This window comes from Polistes dominula, unplaced genomic scaffold (genome assembly GCF_049000335.1).
Source record: "Polistes dominula isolate Pdom_NZ unplaced genomic scaffold, Pdom_raw_medaka contig_79, whole genome shotgun sequence".
Classification (NCBI taxonomy): domain Eukaryota; kingdom Metazoa; phylum Arthropoda; class Insecta; order Hymenoptera; family Vespidae; genus Polistes; species Polistes dominula.
This window is the reverse complement of record NW_028300916.1, coordinates 298,063-315,211: the sequence shown is the minus strand read 5'-3', so window position 1 is coordinate 315,211 and position 17,149 is coordinate 298,063. Positions and strand designations below refer to the sequence as shown.

The following is a 17,149-nucleotide window of genomic DNA, read 5'->3' as shown; positions in this document are numbered from 1 at the left end:
TATGTGATAAGAAATATTACGCAACCTTGATACTCCCTCGTTTCCTGAGCTTTTATAATTAAACAAATTATGAGGAAGTCATTTATATTAGTAGGATTGTCAATTGTCAATTTGAAGATTAAAATAAGATGTGATTTTAAAATGAAAAGAAAAGCAATGATTTTTGGGTAAAAAAAATATTGTAAAAAAAAAAAGTTTTGATGATGGCTAGACACTAATTCATGCACCGTAAAAAACTGTATTTGAAGAATTTTTGAATCATCAAATTGATTTGTTATACTAGAAATGTTGATAAAAATAAAAATAAAAAAAAAAGAGACGTTCAAATATTAAAATCCAAACTGGTTTAAGTATATTATCTATCCAACAAACCGGTCACACATAATCTAACAAATGATGTCATAATGACACTTACCTGAACACTAGACGTCTTCGCAAGCATTCAAGCGTTCCAAATGATGATTTGATTCCCTTGGATCTACGACGTATTCCAATCGTTCAGGAACACCCAACGACGTTGATATAGTTGGTATAGTTATTTCAACGCTTCTCGTATCATCTTCATTTTCCAACACGAAGCAAGTCTTTTTGTGCATTTCTTTCGATTTTTGACCATCGCACAAACTCGATCTCCTCGGCATGGCGTCGCGAAGTGATTCATGGGAGCCCTTAAATTTGCAGTGTCTGTTCAATCAAAATGATTTAATAATAATTATATATTTTGCTTTTAAAAATAATTTCATTGAGGGAGGATTTACAAAAGAGATATTACCTGGGATCCAAAGTTGACTTCGGGCATGTTTTTTTATTACGATTCTGACATTGATCGATGTTACATCTTGAAGAGGATCTTTTCATTCCATCTGTATTAATCCTCGATTCGCTTTTCCTTGAATCTAGCGTACTCTTCGAGCCTTCACGATGAATCTTCCTTTCATCCTTGTTATTGTGTTTTCTATTTTTTCTAAGTGTCGCATTAATATCTTCCAAGGCACGATTGTATTCCTCTTGTACTTTGGAATCCTCTGGATTAACGGAAGTAGCAGCACCACAAACGATCTCGTTATCGGTAGACTTCAAATCATTTTATTAGCATATAAGTCATTAAAATATTTTGTTCAAGGGGAGAGTGGAGAAAAAGGAAAATGTCAAGAAGAAGAAAAAACTTACCTCGTCGTGCGTATAAAATATTGGACGTTCAAGTAACACGCTGTTTACGCTTTCCCGTCTCAAGGTACCGTCAGGACCGGTGATCATAACCGGAATTGGAGTTGGTGGAGTCAACGGTGGTACATGCATGTGAAGACCACCGGCAGAAGAGGCCAAACTCGAACCGGAACTTGTTGTTAGAGAACTACTCGAGACGTCGTGATATGGAAATGCACCTGAACTCATGCGTTCTAAGACCACATAACGAAACAATAACTTTTTCAACTTTTCCTTCGATCAGATAAATCCTTTAAGAGATTTCATTTGAACTTATCTTCTTTTCAGTTCTTTTTTTCAGTAATTTAAACAAGTACCACTAATGATCAAATGTCCGATTTTTATCAGTAAGACGATTGAAAATTAATTTGTTAACTTTTTATCATAAATAAGATAGCATCGTGATATTATTGACAATATAAGACACTTTTTAAAAAATCAATTTCATTTTCAAAAGAATAGCATCATTTAAATACGATTTTGACTTATCCAACTATCGGTAAAGTAGAAAACGTTGGAATCGTATGATAATATTGCGCCAAATGACAAACCTTTGAATGTTTTATTCTAATTCGTTAGACACGTGTTAAAATGAATTTTTCTAATTGTTTACTCACCTCCTTTAGCTTTATGTATTGCTCTTAATTGATCGAGATCTGCTGCTGAACATAATGGTGTATCAACCTCGTAAGTATTGTTAAAAAGACTATAATTGACTTCGTATTCACCGGTTTCTTTGCGAAACGTGATAATGTGCTCGAAACGATGTCCCCAAAGAATTTCTGACGGTAGATAAGAACTTCTTGCTTGTGTCGTCATTCCGGTTGACTCAATTACACCTATCAATCATCGTAGGTAAACAATTTTAAAATAAAAATGTATATTTTTGGATTGGTTAATATTTCATTTGTTAATTCATACCTTCCAAAATAACAACTATCTCAAAACGTTCTCGAAGCATATCGCTGGCGGAAATACGATAAAGTGGCGAATGTTCGTCTATTTTGTGAACAATCGTTGTTGGCCATATAAAAAAGATTTTATCTTCCTCCCCGTCACCTCCTACTTTTAATTCCGTTTGAAAAAATGGTAGAAGTTCGCCCTCTCTCGTCACCTGTTAAATTTTATTTATTTATTATTTATTTTTGTATTTATCGTTTCTTTTAAATTATTTTCAGAAAAAGATTTCTTTAGCAGAAAATTACAAGCTTCTTCTTGATCAATTTGATGTATTTTTCTCGAATACATTTGAAATGTCATAAAGGTGTATTTACACACAGATACAAACGTTAAACGTTAAACGTTAAACGTTAAACGATAAAACATAAGATAAGAGAAAAGTTGTTTACCTTCCTTTTGATCATTTGTGCTCTCACGTGAGCCTCGATGATGTGACTCTTTCTCATGTCTCCAACTCGAAACATCAGACAGGATTGACCGTCCCTCTGACATATTACAGCGTTCCTCGAGAAAAGTAAAGTCTGGGTTCTTTTTTTCGGTCGAGATAATTTGGCAAATACTATACCGACCATAAAGGCTTGTAAAATCACTCCTGTCATCGATTGTATACACATGACAAATATTGCTTCTGGACATTCGTCTGTTGTGTGTTTCGAACCATACCTGTGTCAATCATAATGAACATAATCATAAAAGCAAATTAATAAAATGTTGTATTTGAAAATTTGAAAGAACAAAATAAAAATAGAAATAAGAATGATTGTATTTACCCAATCGTGTGCTGTGTCTCGACGGAAAAAAGGAAACAGCTGGTGAAACTATGTATATCTTCGACGCAAGGAGTAAATGTATAATTCGACGAATCATGTGGATCAAGGTCACCGTGACTATAAGCGATTAACCACCATATTAATGCAAAACCAAGCCAAGATAGTAAAAAGTTCATTGAAAATACGAGAAGTGTCCAGCGCCATTGAGCATCGACTAAAGTTGTGAAAATGTCCTGTAAACAAACGAACAAAATTACTAATAAAATACAAATAAAAATGAAATAAATTGTTATAGGAGAAATTTCGGATAAGATTATTCGATTGTTCTTTTATAGGGAAAAGAAAAAAAAAAAGAAAAAATATCACCTGCAAATAACGACGACGACGTTTAGCGACGTTTCCTTGTACGACGTTGCAATCTCCGTGCTTGAACACCACTCTCTTCCGTACTCTTCTTGAACTGAATCTTGTTTGACGATATCTTTTTTTTTGGGAAAGAACATAAACAAAAAAAATAAATAAATTTATATATTATAGTCATGGATACTGAAGTTAATTGTAAACCACTGTTAAAAAAGACAAAAAAAAAGTAAAATATTATGTAATATATCTTTAATGAAACATTTTTAATTGCATTAACTCATTCTATTCGTTTGTAAAATAAAAAATTAATACGAATTAAAATCTCGCTCTTACGAGAAGGTATCAACATAGTTTATGATTTTTTTTTAAGATTACTCTTAAAAGTAGGATTTAACGGTGTATAAAATTTAATGATCAAAATCCGTTACAATCCCTAGAATAAATATCTTTGAAATATACAGGTGTTGCTATCATCTAAATTAAAATAATCTACACTGCATCTCGTTCCACATATTATCTGTTCTGTTTCATTAAACTTACTTAAATAAATAAATAAATAATTCCAGTGTGCTTAATGTACACACTCGTAAAAACGTTTTATATTCGTATAAACGAACGCATTGCTATTTACTTCAAAAATCTAAAAGCTACAGTTCATTTCTATTTCCATAATTTTGATAGTCCTAGGAATTCGTAAACGTAAAACGAACTATTATTATTATTTATCGAAAACTTTATAAGTGACGATAATTATGGAAGTGGTTTAACTATGGAGGGTAGAGGTAAGGAGTATCATCTCATATGCGAGAAAATTTGAAAAAGTGTCCAGCGTATGCTGTAAATAACAGTTCAAAAACCTTCCAGAATGGCGCTGGTGTAGACAAAGGGTATGGTATAAACCATACCCTTTATATAACCTTAAAGAATTATTATAAAAAAATGTGTGATGAATAGAGTGATTTTATTCCGTGAACTTGTATAGTACGTTTATTGATTTTTTTATCATTTAATTTTATGAAAAAGTATGTGAATAACAAAACAGTTATGGGTACAATTTGTGTTGTGAAATTTGTGTTCCTTGTTTATTTCTCAATCCTACTCTTATAATATTTGGCGCTTCCTTTAAAATTTACCCTGATGCTAATGTGGCGCCACCCAAATTTAATGCATTTCGACGGACACTTTTCATATATACAGATGATACTTCTTACCTCTACCCTCCATAGGTTTAAGGCCGGCGATACATGTAAAATAAAAAAAAAATCGAATTGGTTTTTTTCATAAATAATTAGTTTACTATCTTAAAAATATGCCTGTAAATTTTTAGAATGAAATTCGCATTATTTATCGATTAAAAATTCATTTAAGTGCTCCGCGTCAACTCGGCGCTAACGCGAACGTTAAACTTTGAACGCGTTTTTCTCGAAACGACTTTTTTCAAACTGTGGTGAAAGATAACTCAAAAAGGTTTCAACTGATTCTTATGACATTTAGCACACATTTTCTTTATAGTATTAGCTTCTAGTTGAACTTTAAGAATGCCACAAAAATGTTCAAAAATTGCCATTTTTGACCCAAAAACCGTTAAAAAAAGGGTCAAAAATCAGACTTTTTTGTCTGAATCGTGCCAATTTACGATTTTTTGACTTTTTAGTTTTTCCTTGGTTCAACTAGAAGATACATGTTTTATGAACACGCTCCGACCCTTTTCTTTAATTTTAGATTGCTGTAACTAAAGCTAAAAATCACCATGATTGATGCGTTTCGCCGCGAAAGCCTCAGGAGATTAGTTACTACGGCGGCCATTTTGAAAAAAAATCAGATTCTTATATTTTCATATGTAATGAGTAAACATGCTGAGTTTCAAAACGATTCATTTATTCCTTCCATTTTAAATAAACCTCTGAAAAACGATCAAAATTTAAGCGTTTACATGTATCGCCGGCCTTAACGTACTTACATGAAAAAAAAATGATTTTATCGTAAAACGAAGAAAAGAAAGCATAGTGTAAAAATAATGATATCATTGAAAATAAATGAAGTTCTAATTAATTGGTAGGTCTAGGCCATGCCTAGGCGCCATCGCAAGGGACAAAATTGTTTTTAAAAGGGCAACTTGCCAGTTTAATCGTCATTGAAACGAATCACGTAATTCTTTTTATTCCTAATGCTAGAAGGATTTATTAAATGACCGTAAAAAAAGAAAAAGAAAATGAAAACATAAAATTAATGTACATTTTCGTATTGTGGCGAGTAATGGGTGATATGAAGGATCGGTTCGAGATGGATAATGTAATAAAAGTAACGTTACCTTCGATATGGATCAAGGTAACACCGATATAATAATATAATAGATTAAAGTTAGGATTGAAATTTGTCGATATGAAAGTGGCATCCATCGGTCGAAGGTCAATCCACTGTTTTAACGTCCTTTCGATCTCGTCGTTTCAATCGTCTTATTTATAAATAGATTTTGAGCATCGTTATAAATAGTTTAGTCGCGTCTCCGTGTCTCAGTTAAATTTGTTGGAAATAATAAAATAAGCAGCCAAGAAAGAGTATCTTTTCAAAGAGAAACAGAAAGAAAGAGAAAGAAAATGGTTAGTCTACGTAGTTTTTGAGACTATTCGAGTCTAGACGATCGAGATCAACGAAACGACGTTTGTTTACGAAAGAAACAGAATCTTGGTACCATATCTTACATCAAAGGACTATTCGAGTCATCATCATCATCATCTTCATCATCATCATCTTTCTTGGCTTTTGCTCTCTTTGAACTCTTTTCTCCTTGAAAATGATGTTTTGTAAAAATAATTTCCCCTTCTTTCTTTTTTCTTCTTTTTTTTTTTTTCATTTACTTATAGGCATAAGAAAAGTTAAAATTTAAACGCGTTTCGTGTCTGGTCATCATCTTTTTTGGCAAACGACGAGTCCGTGAAATTTGCATCTGTTCGGTACGTAATTTCATTTCATTATCAGGAGAATAAATTTAGGACATTTTAAGAATAACCAAATTTTCATTTAATATCATAATAATATAAGATATGAAAAAAAGCTTTGTGAAATGTTAAGAATATGAACGAAAATAATTCAATACGTTCAATTGAAATTTTCTAATCATTCAATTTCGACAGATCTATTTACCAATGAAATTATAATGAATCGTGAACGATCCGTTTAAGTGATTTTTTTTTCAGTGTACACGAGAACTCTTAAATTAAGTTAAATCAAAATTGTTGTTAAAGAAATGATTCTCTTGGAAGAGTTTTCGAGTGAATGAGAGTAAGAGATAGAGAGAGAGAGAGAGAGAGAGAGAAAGATATTCATCATTGTTTCGTTTTATCTTCATCGAGACGAATCGTGTCTGTCTGGACGAGACAAGAAATCGTCTCGGTGATTATGATAACCGGTGGCAATAAACCTAATGATATAAACCGTCGGGCGAGATTGTAACTCTGCTCGATCTTCTCTTTGGTCTACATTTAAACGGATGTTCAAATTCGCAGCTTTTTTACATTTTTCTTTCTTCATTCCTTTGAATCAATGATTTGTTTGTATTTTTTTTTCTTTTTTAATTTATGTCATTTCTTATCTTATAATTCAAAAGATATTACGCAATAGAAAATACTTTAATCTCAAATTTACGTATAACGTGTCAGTGCAAAATTAGACGAATCAATTTTATGCACGTGTTTCTGTCTATAATTTGAACAAAAACCCCGAAAAATAGTGTGATCCCGTGATAAACAAATAAATCCAATTGGTAGAATACGATTTTCTTTATCTATGAGACACTATTATACGTTTTCTTTGTTATTTTTGTATTTTTTGTTCGCTTTTTTTATTTCCCCCTCGAGAAAATTTCGACTATAAATATCCGCTAAAAGGCCGTCGTCATACGTCCAGCGGATATTAATACAAAATGTTATTCTAATATTTTGATTTATTTCAAGAACCATTTTGTATTTATACTCGATTTTCTTTTTTTTTGTTCACTTTGATAATTTTATCGCATCGCAAATAAAAATTAAAAGAAGAAATGAAAAATAATCAGATATCGAAATAAAATCATAATAATAATAATTGAGATTGGAGATTTCGCGTACTTAAGCAATTCTTCTCGCCATGCGGCTTCACCGGAAGTCGTAGCTTTAACGACGAGCATCGATACTTGGGACAATGCTCTGCGCAAACCGGAGAATGCAGTTCCTCCATCACCAAGGTGGTGTAATTTTCCTCCAACCGATGCACTAGTTGAAATTGACGTTGCCATGTTTATCCTTCTTTCTTATTCTCTTTCTTATCATCAATTTTTTACAAACTTCTGTCGTCGTGTCTCTCTTTTATATTCTTAAAGATGATCCTTTTAGTTTCTCTTTTCGCCAAAAAATAATGAATGTTAGCGAAATACAATAACGGACAGTAAGAAAAATATCCTAAATTAATTAAATAAATAAATAAATAAATAAATACTTCAAAAAAAAAAAAGAAAAAAATGTCTCGTAGAAATTAAAAAAAAAATATAAGAAAAATGTAAAAAAAAATTATGGCCAAATAGGAAAGAAAAGAAAAAAAATCTTAAATCATTTCTTTCTGTCACGTAGAGAATGTCGATCTGTTGAACTTTTTAGCATGCATATACAGTAAGTATTAGTATCTCCCCGTCCGATTTTCGATAGAACGCGTGCAGTGTTGATGTGTGCGTGCGTGTTTCGTCTAAAATTAAATTTTATTCAAGATGGCCGTGCTGCCGAAGAGCATTTTACTTTAAGGACAAGTCTAACCGAAAGTTCAGCTGTCTTAAAGACTCTTCTTCTTCTTCTTCTTCTTCTTCTTCACTCTTCTGAGGTAGCCAATCAGTAGGTTTCATCGTTAAAGCCAAACGTCGCAACCAGTCCACAACCAAAGAAATATCCAAATCAATCGTTTGCACCACATTCGGCTTTCCGATCTCAAACGATCGAATTTTTCTCGATCGTTTCTTCTCCCACTTTTTTCTCGTGTCTTCTTCTTCCTCCTCCACCATTCACCCTTTTACATTCAACCACCGTAACCCCTCCACCTCTTTTATTCACACGTTAAACTCTTCCTGAGTTTCTCACTTTACCCATTTCTACTTCCTTCACACACCACACACTTCACTTTTCTCTTTTTCTATTCTCTTTTTTTTTTTTTTTTGGCTAACGTCCACTTCACTTTTAACCGTGTTCTTTGAATTCTATAATATTTGATCTCACTTTTAATCCTACGTATTATGTATATTGTTATAATATATTATTGTACCATTATCATTTTCTATTTGTAAACATTTAAATCTCACGAAAATGCGAAACAGATTCATTTGTTATTTGACGCTACGATTTTTAGATCTTATATCATGTTCATTTATTGAAATTTACTAAATTTTATTGTAATTATATTATATTCGTTTACATATCATGTTCATTTATTTAAATGAACTAAATTTGATTGTAATTATATACATGTAATAACACACTTCGTAAGACTTTACAATGAAACATTATTATCGCGGTTTGAGGGGGGAGGGTCGTACCGTGGTTTCATAGACGAAATTTTCTAACGAGATGCACGGAGCTAATTAAATTCGTTGATTAACGAACAAGAGCTCGTCTAGTACTGCGCGATCAAATTTCTAGTAGTTGGCTAGTCAAAACGATTTTCGTCGTTCTTCGTGTCGTTCTTCGTGTCGTTCTTCTATGCATCGACTTGGCACTACTTAAGGCCAGTGAAATACACGCTGGATGATGTCGTATTATACTTACACACTATATACACACACAACTATCTTATTAGAATAATTGGATCTTTCGACAAAACAATAAAACGAATATAATCCAAAATTTGGGATAAAATTAGCTAGAAAAAAACGTGTCTTGGTAAAATATGACTCGTTAAAACACCTGTTCGAAATGATAGCACGAATCTACGTCATTATTCAAAATATACATTCTTTATGGAATAGGATTTCTGCGTCATATTTTAAATTTCATTTTGTTCAGGTGGTGAACAAAAAAATTCCAAAAGAATATAAATTCAAATTAAATTTATGCGTTAGGGTAAATTTAAAAAAAAGAAACAAAATGTTGAAGATAGAAAAGCGTAGTTTCGAGATTAATGTAATCGAATGATATTTTTAAAATTAATTTCCTATATTCGTATTTTACGAAACGTTTCTAATAATATTCATTTCGTTGGGATTATATTTTACTGTAATGAACAATGAGAGACAAAGGATCTTAAACGGTCGTATTTCATTTAAACATAAGACTTTTCTCTCGCGTGAAATCTTTGGCGATTTGGCACTGGCTCGTTAACAAACGATACGAATAATTTTCGTGGACGAGTTTTGTTTGACATGTCGAAAATTCTTTTTTTTAGAATAAAGATTTATTTAGTAAGAAAAAAAAGTATCGTCTAAATAAAAAACACACTATGAAAGTGTTTTTCCAGACGGGATTCCCTAATATTATTTGGCCTGCCACGATTTCCGCAATTAGAGACTTCTATTCTCGTCAAGCAAAAGAAAGACTTCCGACGTGGATGGTAGGGAAATGGGAACATCGCGATGCTATTTTCGCGGAGTTCATAAAACGCATTGTGATCTAGATCTTTCAACACCGATTAAGTATTTTTGAACTTATCGACGAAAATTCAACAAATTCGGTACCACCGAGACAATGTTTTCTCTCTCTCTCTCTCTCTCTCTCTCTCTCTCTCTCCCAATCATCGGTTTTTCGATCAGTCAATGATGATAATGCAATAAATATTAATTACAAGTTCAGTCAAAATTGAATATTATACTCCAATGATATATTAAGTCGTGAAATAATGAGGACGTAAATAAAAAACAAACAAAAGAAAAATGCATAATGCACGTAAGTGATTGAAGTCTTCGATGAATTCAGATACATTCGATAATATTTTTTGATTTTATTAATAATCATGAATTTCAAAAATTGAACGGAACTTTTACACACGCAATAAACCTTAAATTAATCTACTTCATTTCAATTCTTATCGTTACGGAAATTATTTATCAATGACCATGATGATGAACTAACAATATTTTTGTCTTTTTTAGTTTTTATTACTCCTCGTTGCGATAACGATGAATGTCAAGCGAATACAAGGATGTTTTCTACATTTTTTTTTTTAATTTCATATTATAATATATAATTTTTTTTGTATTCTTTTTTTTATGTAATAATGGGTTTATCCTATCAATAAAATAATAATTACTTTCTGATAAAATTAAATACTTTGTAGGAATTAACATTGAACACGATAATATTAAAATTGATGTAAAATAAAATAATAAGAATAAATAAAATACGATAAATAAACAGGAAACGTTTTATCAGATTAATATGTTTTTTTTTTTTCATGATAATAATGTGGTTGTTACTACAAAAATGTTCACTCATATTTCCTGCTAGTACTTACATTTTAAAATGATGGTATGGAATGTACCAAATCTTCATTTTTCGTCGTGAGACGACTTATGATGGAATGTGAACAGTATGAAGGTATTTAACTTACTACTTTACTTAACTCATTATACAGTAGTTATAAAAATGTATTACGATAACATCTAATAATTCTAAATGTTTCCTATTTATTTCCTTTTTTTTGTTCCTATTTTTGTTTTTTTTCCTTTTCTTTCTTTCTTTTTCTTCCAGTCACGGTCATATAATATATTATGTGACCATTGTGATAATTGGAAGTTAAGGTCAAGTTTTTTAAAGATAACTTTAATACTTTAAATCATAAAATACCATAATTATTTGACTTAATTCGACATATTGATAAAACAAAATAAAACTATAAATTTCTGGCTAATATCCGGAAATGTTTAATAATTATGACAATAAATTTATCTTACTTTATTATTTTATTATATTATTATATTTACTATATATTATTACAATTATTTATATCTAAACTTATAAAACAAAATTATAAAGAAACTTCACAATTTTTGACTATTATTAAAAGCAATCATTATAAAAGATTATAGAATAAAATAGAACCGTTTGGAAAACTATTTTTTGATAAATATTTTCAAAACGATAAAACTAAAAATAATCCAATTACAAAAAGTCTTGTACCAACCTTGTTAAAAGAGGTCCAGATTCACCTCTGAAGCTGATCCTGTTGAAAGCTCTTCTTTGAAAATTACCAAGAAGACTACGTTTCTCTCTCGACGAATGGTGTCTTCCGGTTTCTTCGAGGCAAGATTCTTCAATGGTCTCGCGACCATCTCCACAGGGTCTCAAAAATTCGGATAAATTCAAATCGTTCGCTTGACCTGTATTAATATCAATCGTTGAATTTTTGTCTGATTCTTCGTTCGCGTTTCTCTTTGTTGCAAGCCTTTCGATTGTCGGCATTTCGTGATCCTCTCAATCCTCCATCTTCCTTTCTTTCTCTTTCTTCCTTTCTTTCTCTCCCTTTTTTATTTTTAATTTTTTTCCCTCAGTTCACTTGCTTATAATATCTAACATTATTTTCAATATTTTTCATATTCACTCATAATACTCGTTTTGTTCAATTATTTATTTATCTATTTATTTATTTATTTGTACACTTTGTTCTTTTGTTCATTATAATTATGAACACATTAGAATATCTATTAGTTATCTATTTAAAATCTATTTATCTTTACCTAACTGTATATTTTAATAATCAACTACACCAACTATGAAACGTCCATCGTTCACCATGTTCAACACTCTCCTCGTTCTTCATTTTTTTAAATGTTGTGTTTGTTCTTCTTCTTTTTTATTCGATCACAATAATCTAACACACCCTTGAACAATATATTTTTTGATAAGAATCAATAATCACGCATATGTCAACGTCACTAAAGATTCTTCAAATATATTCTATTGATTTTTCTCTTATCATTTAACATTTTTTTGTGTATAAATTGATTAGAAAATTTGTTCGAAAGTTGACAAAAAATAATCTCACAATTATTTGATATTTAATAAAATTATATTCAATAATTCTAATATTTGATTGTTACAATAGAATGCATCGATCAAAATCAACAAGAAAAATGTAATCTTCGTAAATTCGTCGTGGGTTTATCGTTTATTGTTAAATTGAAGGAACGGAAAAAAATGGCGCCCGCGCGCAATTAAAAACTACTAAAGCACGAAATGGTCAAAAGTGAGATCATTTGAATAGAAAAAAAAAAGAAAAAAAGCAAGAATGGTTTAAAAAGATAAGAAAATTGATAGATATACAATAAACACTTTTGAAAAGTATAACTAAAAGTAATAGCAACGAAGTAAAGACTAAAAACTAAAAGGCGGTTCAACGCTCTTATAGGAAGATAAGTTAAGACTTTATCTTACTCTCGGATCAGTATCGCGAAAAGTAACCGCTACTTCCGTTCATCCTTCTTTTATTCACTTATTTCTTTTCAAATTGTTTTTCTCTACGCACTATTGACTTCGATCTATCCAAAGATATTTCCTACTACACACATTCCGCTAGAACGCAAGAAAGGAGAAAAAAAATACAGAAAATAAAAAAAGCAACAACAGCACCATATTACCTTTTCACATTTGCTTTATAAAGTCATTCCTAATACTACTACATAAGTATTAATAAGTATGAACGTTGCAAAATAATAACGTTGCGTTTGTTCTCTTCTTATATTTTGTTCTCTCTCTGTGGATGTAATGTTTTATTATTTTTTTTTTCCGAAAGTCACGTTCCGTCACCGATTTCGCGTCATGACGCGCCGAGATTCATAATCACGCGGCATATATACTTAATTATAACAAATATAGTCAATCTATTCAGTTACATATGTCGTCTATGTCGTCTATGTCTATGTCTATGTCGTCGTTGTCTTTGTCGCAGTATAAGAAAAAGCAACGTAGGGACGCGACGACGAAGAAAAGTTGTTCATGCTTCTAGAACACGCGAATACGTAAGTAAGTGCGTGGACTCTTTAGATACGTGTGTACCGGCAAAAGCGAAAATAATCCTCTTTCTCTCTCTCTTTCTCTTATTATGCTCGTATGTTTTCCTTCTTTCTACGGGCGCGTGTCGCTATCCTACCGCTTTCGTAAACGTTCGTACGTGTTCGTTCACACTCGGTCGCGGTTCGGTACGCGTGCGTACATGCGGTGCGTACACCCACACGTAAACAGCGGGGGGGGGGGGAGATCAGTCAAGCTTTTATCGTCAACCACGTGGGTTGTTGAATCTTTTCACATTTTTTTTTATTTTTTTTTTTTACAAGTTATCTAATAATCCCCGTCCTTTTACTCGATCAACTTGTATTTTGTTTTTCTTCTTTTTTATATCCGTTTATACATTCTCCATTACCATACGCGTATTTTTTTTCATTCAACGTCGTTTAACTCGGCGAAACCTAATGAACTTTTTTTAATCCTGTTCTCCTTTCCATCTTGATACTACTGGATTCCTCTAACGGTATTCGTAAATGACTTTTTGCATTGGTTAACTAAGCAATCGTAGACTTAAATACACATGTGTATATATATATATACTTGAATATTTATCTATTACTCATTAAAGATATTTTTTTAACGATGTATAACTGTTCTTTACGCTTTTTCTTTTCTACACGTTAATATTTGAAAATTGTTTATACAGTTTATTTTATTTATGTTTCGTTTTAATTTATATTAACTTCTTTTTTTATTTTCCATCCTCGTATTATATTTTTTAACAAAATATGTAAAACACTCTCTCGTGTTGAAAGTTTTACGACTATTCTTCACACACTCTATATTTTATATCTTTAAAATTAACAAAGTGATAAAGTATACCAAAATAATGTTCTTTAAATTAGCTAAACGTACGATACAGAAAATACGTTCTCATTACTACTGACATGAACGACACACAAATAGCTTTATATACATTCATACAACATGAATGGAAATATAACTAGTTTAACGTTCCTACTCTTACTACGATCGAGAACGCCATCGATACAAAAAAAGAAAAGTAACATTTAAATATGAACAACAAAATTGATTTAGAAAATCTCTATCATTTTTTTTATTTGAAAATAATTAAACTCGTAGGATAAAATTTCACGCAATCTTATTGTTTATAACATTCATACTTTGAATTTTTTAAACGTTCACAATATAATTTTGTATATCGTTCATTTATTTCTAATATCAATTTTGAATTTTCGATTTTTGGTTTATATCGATAATTTTCTTTTCCATCGGAGCTCGTTCAAATAGCTTTCAAAATGTAATGCTAGATGGCACGTTATATAAGTTCCCACAAGTAACAAAATATAATATTTGTTTTCTACGTCGAAATTTTTACTAAACATTTGTAATAAATTAACTTAAACAAATAAATTCATTAACATCAAACGAAAGACAGGAATGGTATTGATACGAAGTATAAAAATATAACTCTTCTCTTCTATTTAATTTAAGATCTAAATAAGACAATGTATGTACAAATTTTTCAACTATGAATTTTTATAATTAATTAACTACTATTTTATTAAATTCCTACATCTTAATTCCATAGAAAGAAACGCTTTCATATTTGGATCTTGAATTTTTTCCAATATTTCTTTTTGTACATCAACGTTACTAACTTGAAGCTTCCTAGTCAATTTTTCTGCGTATTGAATCCAAACGCAATTAGTACAACCAGACATGCAACAATTGGTAGGTTCTGTGAGTTCCTCTAAAGAGAGAGAATCATCATCAGTTTTTTCTTGATCTTCAGTTTTTTCATTACACGTCTTTGTACTTTGGTTATCGCTAGAACATAGTCTCAAAGTCATGAGTACGCCCTTCCAATTATTATACAGTGGTTTTTTGACAGAATGAACTTTCCAACGAACCAGATTCATATTCGTTTAGGTTAGAAGACCATCTAAGTGATTGTTTTTATATTAAATATAACATTGATTTGTTTTTTGATTTATTTCATTTCTATTTATTCTCTACAAATATATACTTAGAAAAGAAGATGGAGAAAATGTTAATTAAAGGAAGAGCAGTTCTTTTATAGAATCACAGTACTTTCGCTTTTTTTTCTCTCGTCATAAACAATAATGAACAAGTAGACACCTGTAATGTCATTAAGTGAGAAAAATCAGTTTAGTCTTGGAGAGCCATCTGGTGTGATTTACTTAATATATACATTTTCAAAATTAATTTCTTACAAAACACATTTTAACAATATTATATCATTGTGATTAAAAATATTTTGCATTAATTTATATTTTTACATTATTCAGAAATAAATCTTAACAGATAACCTAAAATTTTATTACAATTTATATTTGTGTGTTTACATGTTTATATTAGGATTAGATTGTAATATTATCCACGTGGGTTTACTTATATCGGAGATCATTATTATTTAGAGAAAATATTGAATAAATATTATTTCTAACAATGGGTCGTAAAATTCCTGGGAAGAAACATCGTGGCATTAAAGATCCAGAGAAACAACGTGCTAGACGATTAGCCGAGTGAGTTAGCTTTCCAATAAATCATCTGTTGCATTTACTTCTAGGATGTTTTTAAAGGTTAGAAACTTTGTTGTGTTGATGATGTATGAATTTGTAGGTTAGAAACGAAAATAAATGCACCGCCGAAGGATGTCCGGGAACAAGCGATACCGAAAAGTTTGGAAAAAGTTATTAGACTTAAGGAAGCTGTTAAATCAGGTAGAATAAGTAAAGTGAAGAAATCGAGGAAAAAGAAGAAAAATAAATTGATATGCGTGGGTGGCGAGCAACCAAAATCGGTGCATCCTAAATCAAAACCGGAAAAAGCGGTTCCAATATTTCAACAAAAACCTGGAGAAAGTAACAACAAATTTTTTTATCGCGTTAGTCAAGAAACTCATGCGTTTATCAATGAAACTGCCTTCGAGAAAAAGTTCAATGTCCTTGTAAATAGAAATACTGAGACCGGTGAGATTGAAGGTTTATCCAAACAGCCTAAAGATGAGTTGGACGAGTTAGAAAAGTTAAGAGCAAAACATAAAAATATTAAAAAGAAGAAGAAAGTTAAAGAAGGGGAAGGTGATATGAATCTTACCAAATCTCAAAAGAGAAGGCAGAAGTTACAGATTAAGAAGAAAAAAAAGGAGGAAGATTTGATAGACAATTTTGAAACTTTTCAAGATGAAGTTCAATTTGGAGAAACTGTGCATGCACCTCCTGTATTAACTACAAAACCGAGAAAAGCTATGGTGACAGATGAGGATGGCAGTGTCAAGGTATTCTTATTATTTTCATTTCAATTTATTCTATAAATATATTTCTATATTCCAATGGAAGTATTGCTGAATTTTGTAATGTTATCTTTTGAAATTTTTCTCCAATAGCCAGGAAAGAGAAATTTGCTTCTAAATTCATTATTCACAAAGAACGATTCATCCAATAATAATTCCACAAAATCAATCACCATTGACAGATCTGGTAAACGTAAAAATCTACCAGCTAGCGAAAGGAGACAACTAGAAAAAGAACAAAGTAGTGTAATTGCAGCATACAGACAGTTGAAAGCTAAACGATCTGCTGATGTTGATACTTAGGGTATGTATTTAAATATATATATTAAAAAAAAATACATAAATGATTCAAAATTTATTTATCCTTTGTTTTATTTTTTAACACTTATATATACATATATATACATAGACACATTTTTGTAATGATATCTCTAACAATTTGTTAAGAAGTCATAAGGAGAGTGATTCTTTTCGTTCTTCTAAATAAATTAGATCTCCTAGTATTCTATTATTTTTAATATATGTGTATATTCCATATTATTTAAAAAAAATCTAAT

The 17,149-nt window shown here is 30.8% G+C and overlaps 3 protein-coding genes across 17 annotated transcripts in view; 1 reads left to right on the top strand and 2 right to left on the bottom strand.

The window, feature by feature from the left end:
- Window positions 1-13,812, bottom strand: part of LOC107074293 (uncharacterized) — a 31,360-nt gene extending 17,548 nt beyond the window's left edge. For 4 of the 7 annotated variants that reach the window (XR_016175998.1, XR_016175999.1, XM_089170625.1 and 1 more), the window contains exons 1-10: window positions 12,886-13,812; window positions 11,433-12,129; window positions 3,303-3,417; window positions 2,937-3,169; window positions 2,556-2,829; window positions 2,128-2,320; window positions 1,824-2,045; window positions 1,171-1,400; window positions 773-1,074; window positions 416-684 (exon numbers count right to left, since the gene is read on the bottom strand). Coding sequence is in view for 5 of the 7 variants with exons in the window: in XM_089170625.1 (XP_089026751.1) it covers window positions 423-684; window positions 773-1,074; window positions 1,171-1,400; window positions 1,824-2,045; window positions 2,128-2,320; window positions 2,556-2,829; window positions 2,937-3,169; window positions 3,303-3,417; window positions 11,433-11,710 (2,109 nt within the window). In the remaining 2 variants the exon portion in view is untranslated. Of the gene's footprint in view, window positions 1-415; window positions 685-772; window positions 1,075-1,170; window positions 1,401-1,823; window positions 2,046-2,127; window positions 2,321-2,555; window positions 2,830-2,936; window positions 3,170-3,302; window positions 3,418-7,405; window positions 7,675-8,083; window positions 8,911-11,432; window positions 12,130-12,682 lie in introns of those variants that run through there. The other 3 variants (XM_015335575.2, XM_015335576.2, XM_015335586.2) reach the window with 3 other exon arrangements.
- A 922-nt stretch (window positions 13,813-14,734) lies between these two features.
- LOC149033057 (uncharacterized) lies at window positions 14,735-15,195 on the bottom strand. Its single transcript, XM_089170641.1, has one exon. The coding sequence runs from the start codon at window positions 15,193-15,195 to the stop codon at window positions 14,830-14,832; it is 366 nt and encodes a 121-aa protein (XP_089026767.1). The 3' UTR covers window positions 14,735-14,829.
- LOC107074295 (uncharacterized) overlaps window positions 15,070-17,149 on the top strand; it is a 40,010-nt gene continuing 37,930 nt past the window's right edge. For 8 of the 9 annotated variants that reach the window (XR_016176005.1, XR_016176002.1, XR_016176003.1 and 5 more), the window contains exons 1-4: window positions 15,070-15,205; window positions 15,656-15,822; window positions 15,920-16,577; window positions 16,686-16,896. Coding sequence is in view for 3 of the 9 variants with exons in the window: in XM_089170634.1 (XP_089026760.1) it covers window positions 15,746-15,822; window positions 15,920-16,577; window positions 16,686-16,895 (945 nt within the window). In the remaining 6 variants the exon portion in view is untranslated. Of the gene's footprint in view, window positions 15,206-15,655; window positions 15,823-15,919; window positions 16,578-16,685; window positions 16,951-17,149 lie in introns of those variants that run through there. The other variant, XM_089170635.1, reaches the window with a different exon arrangement.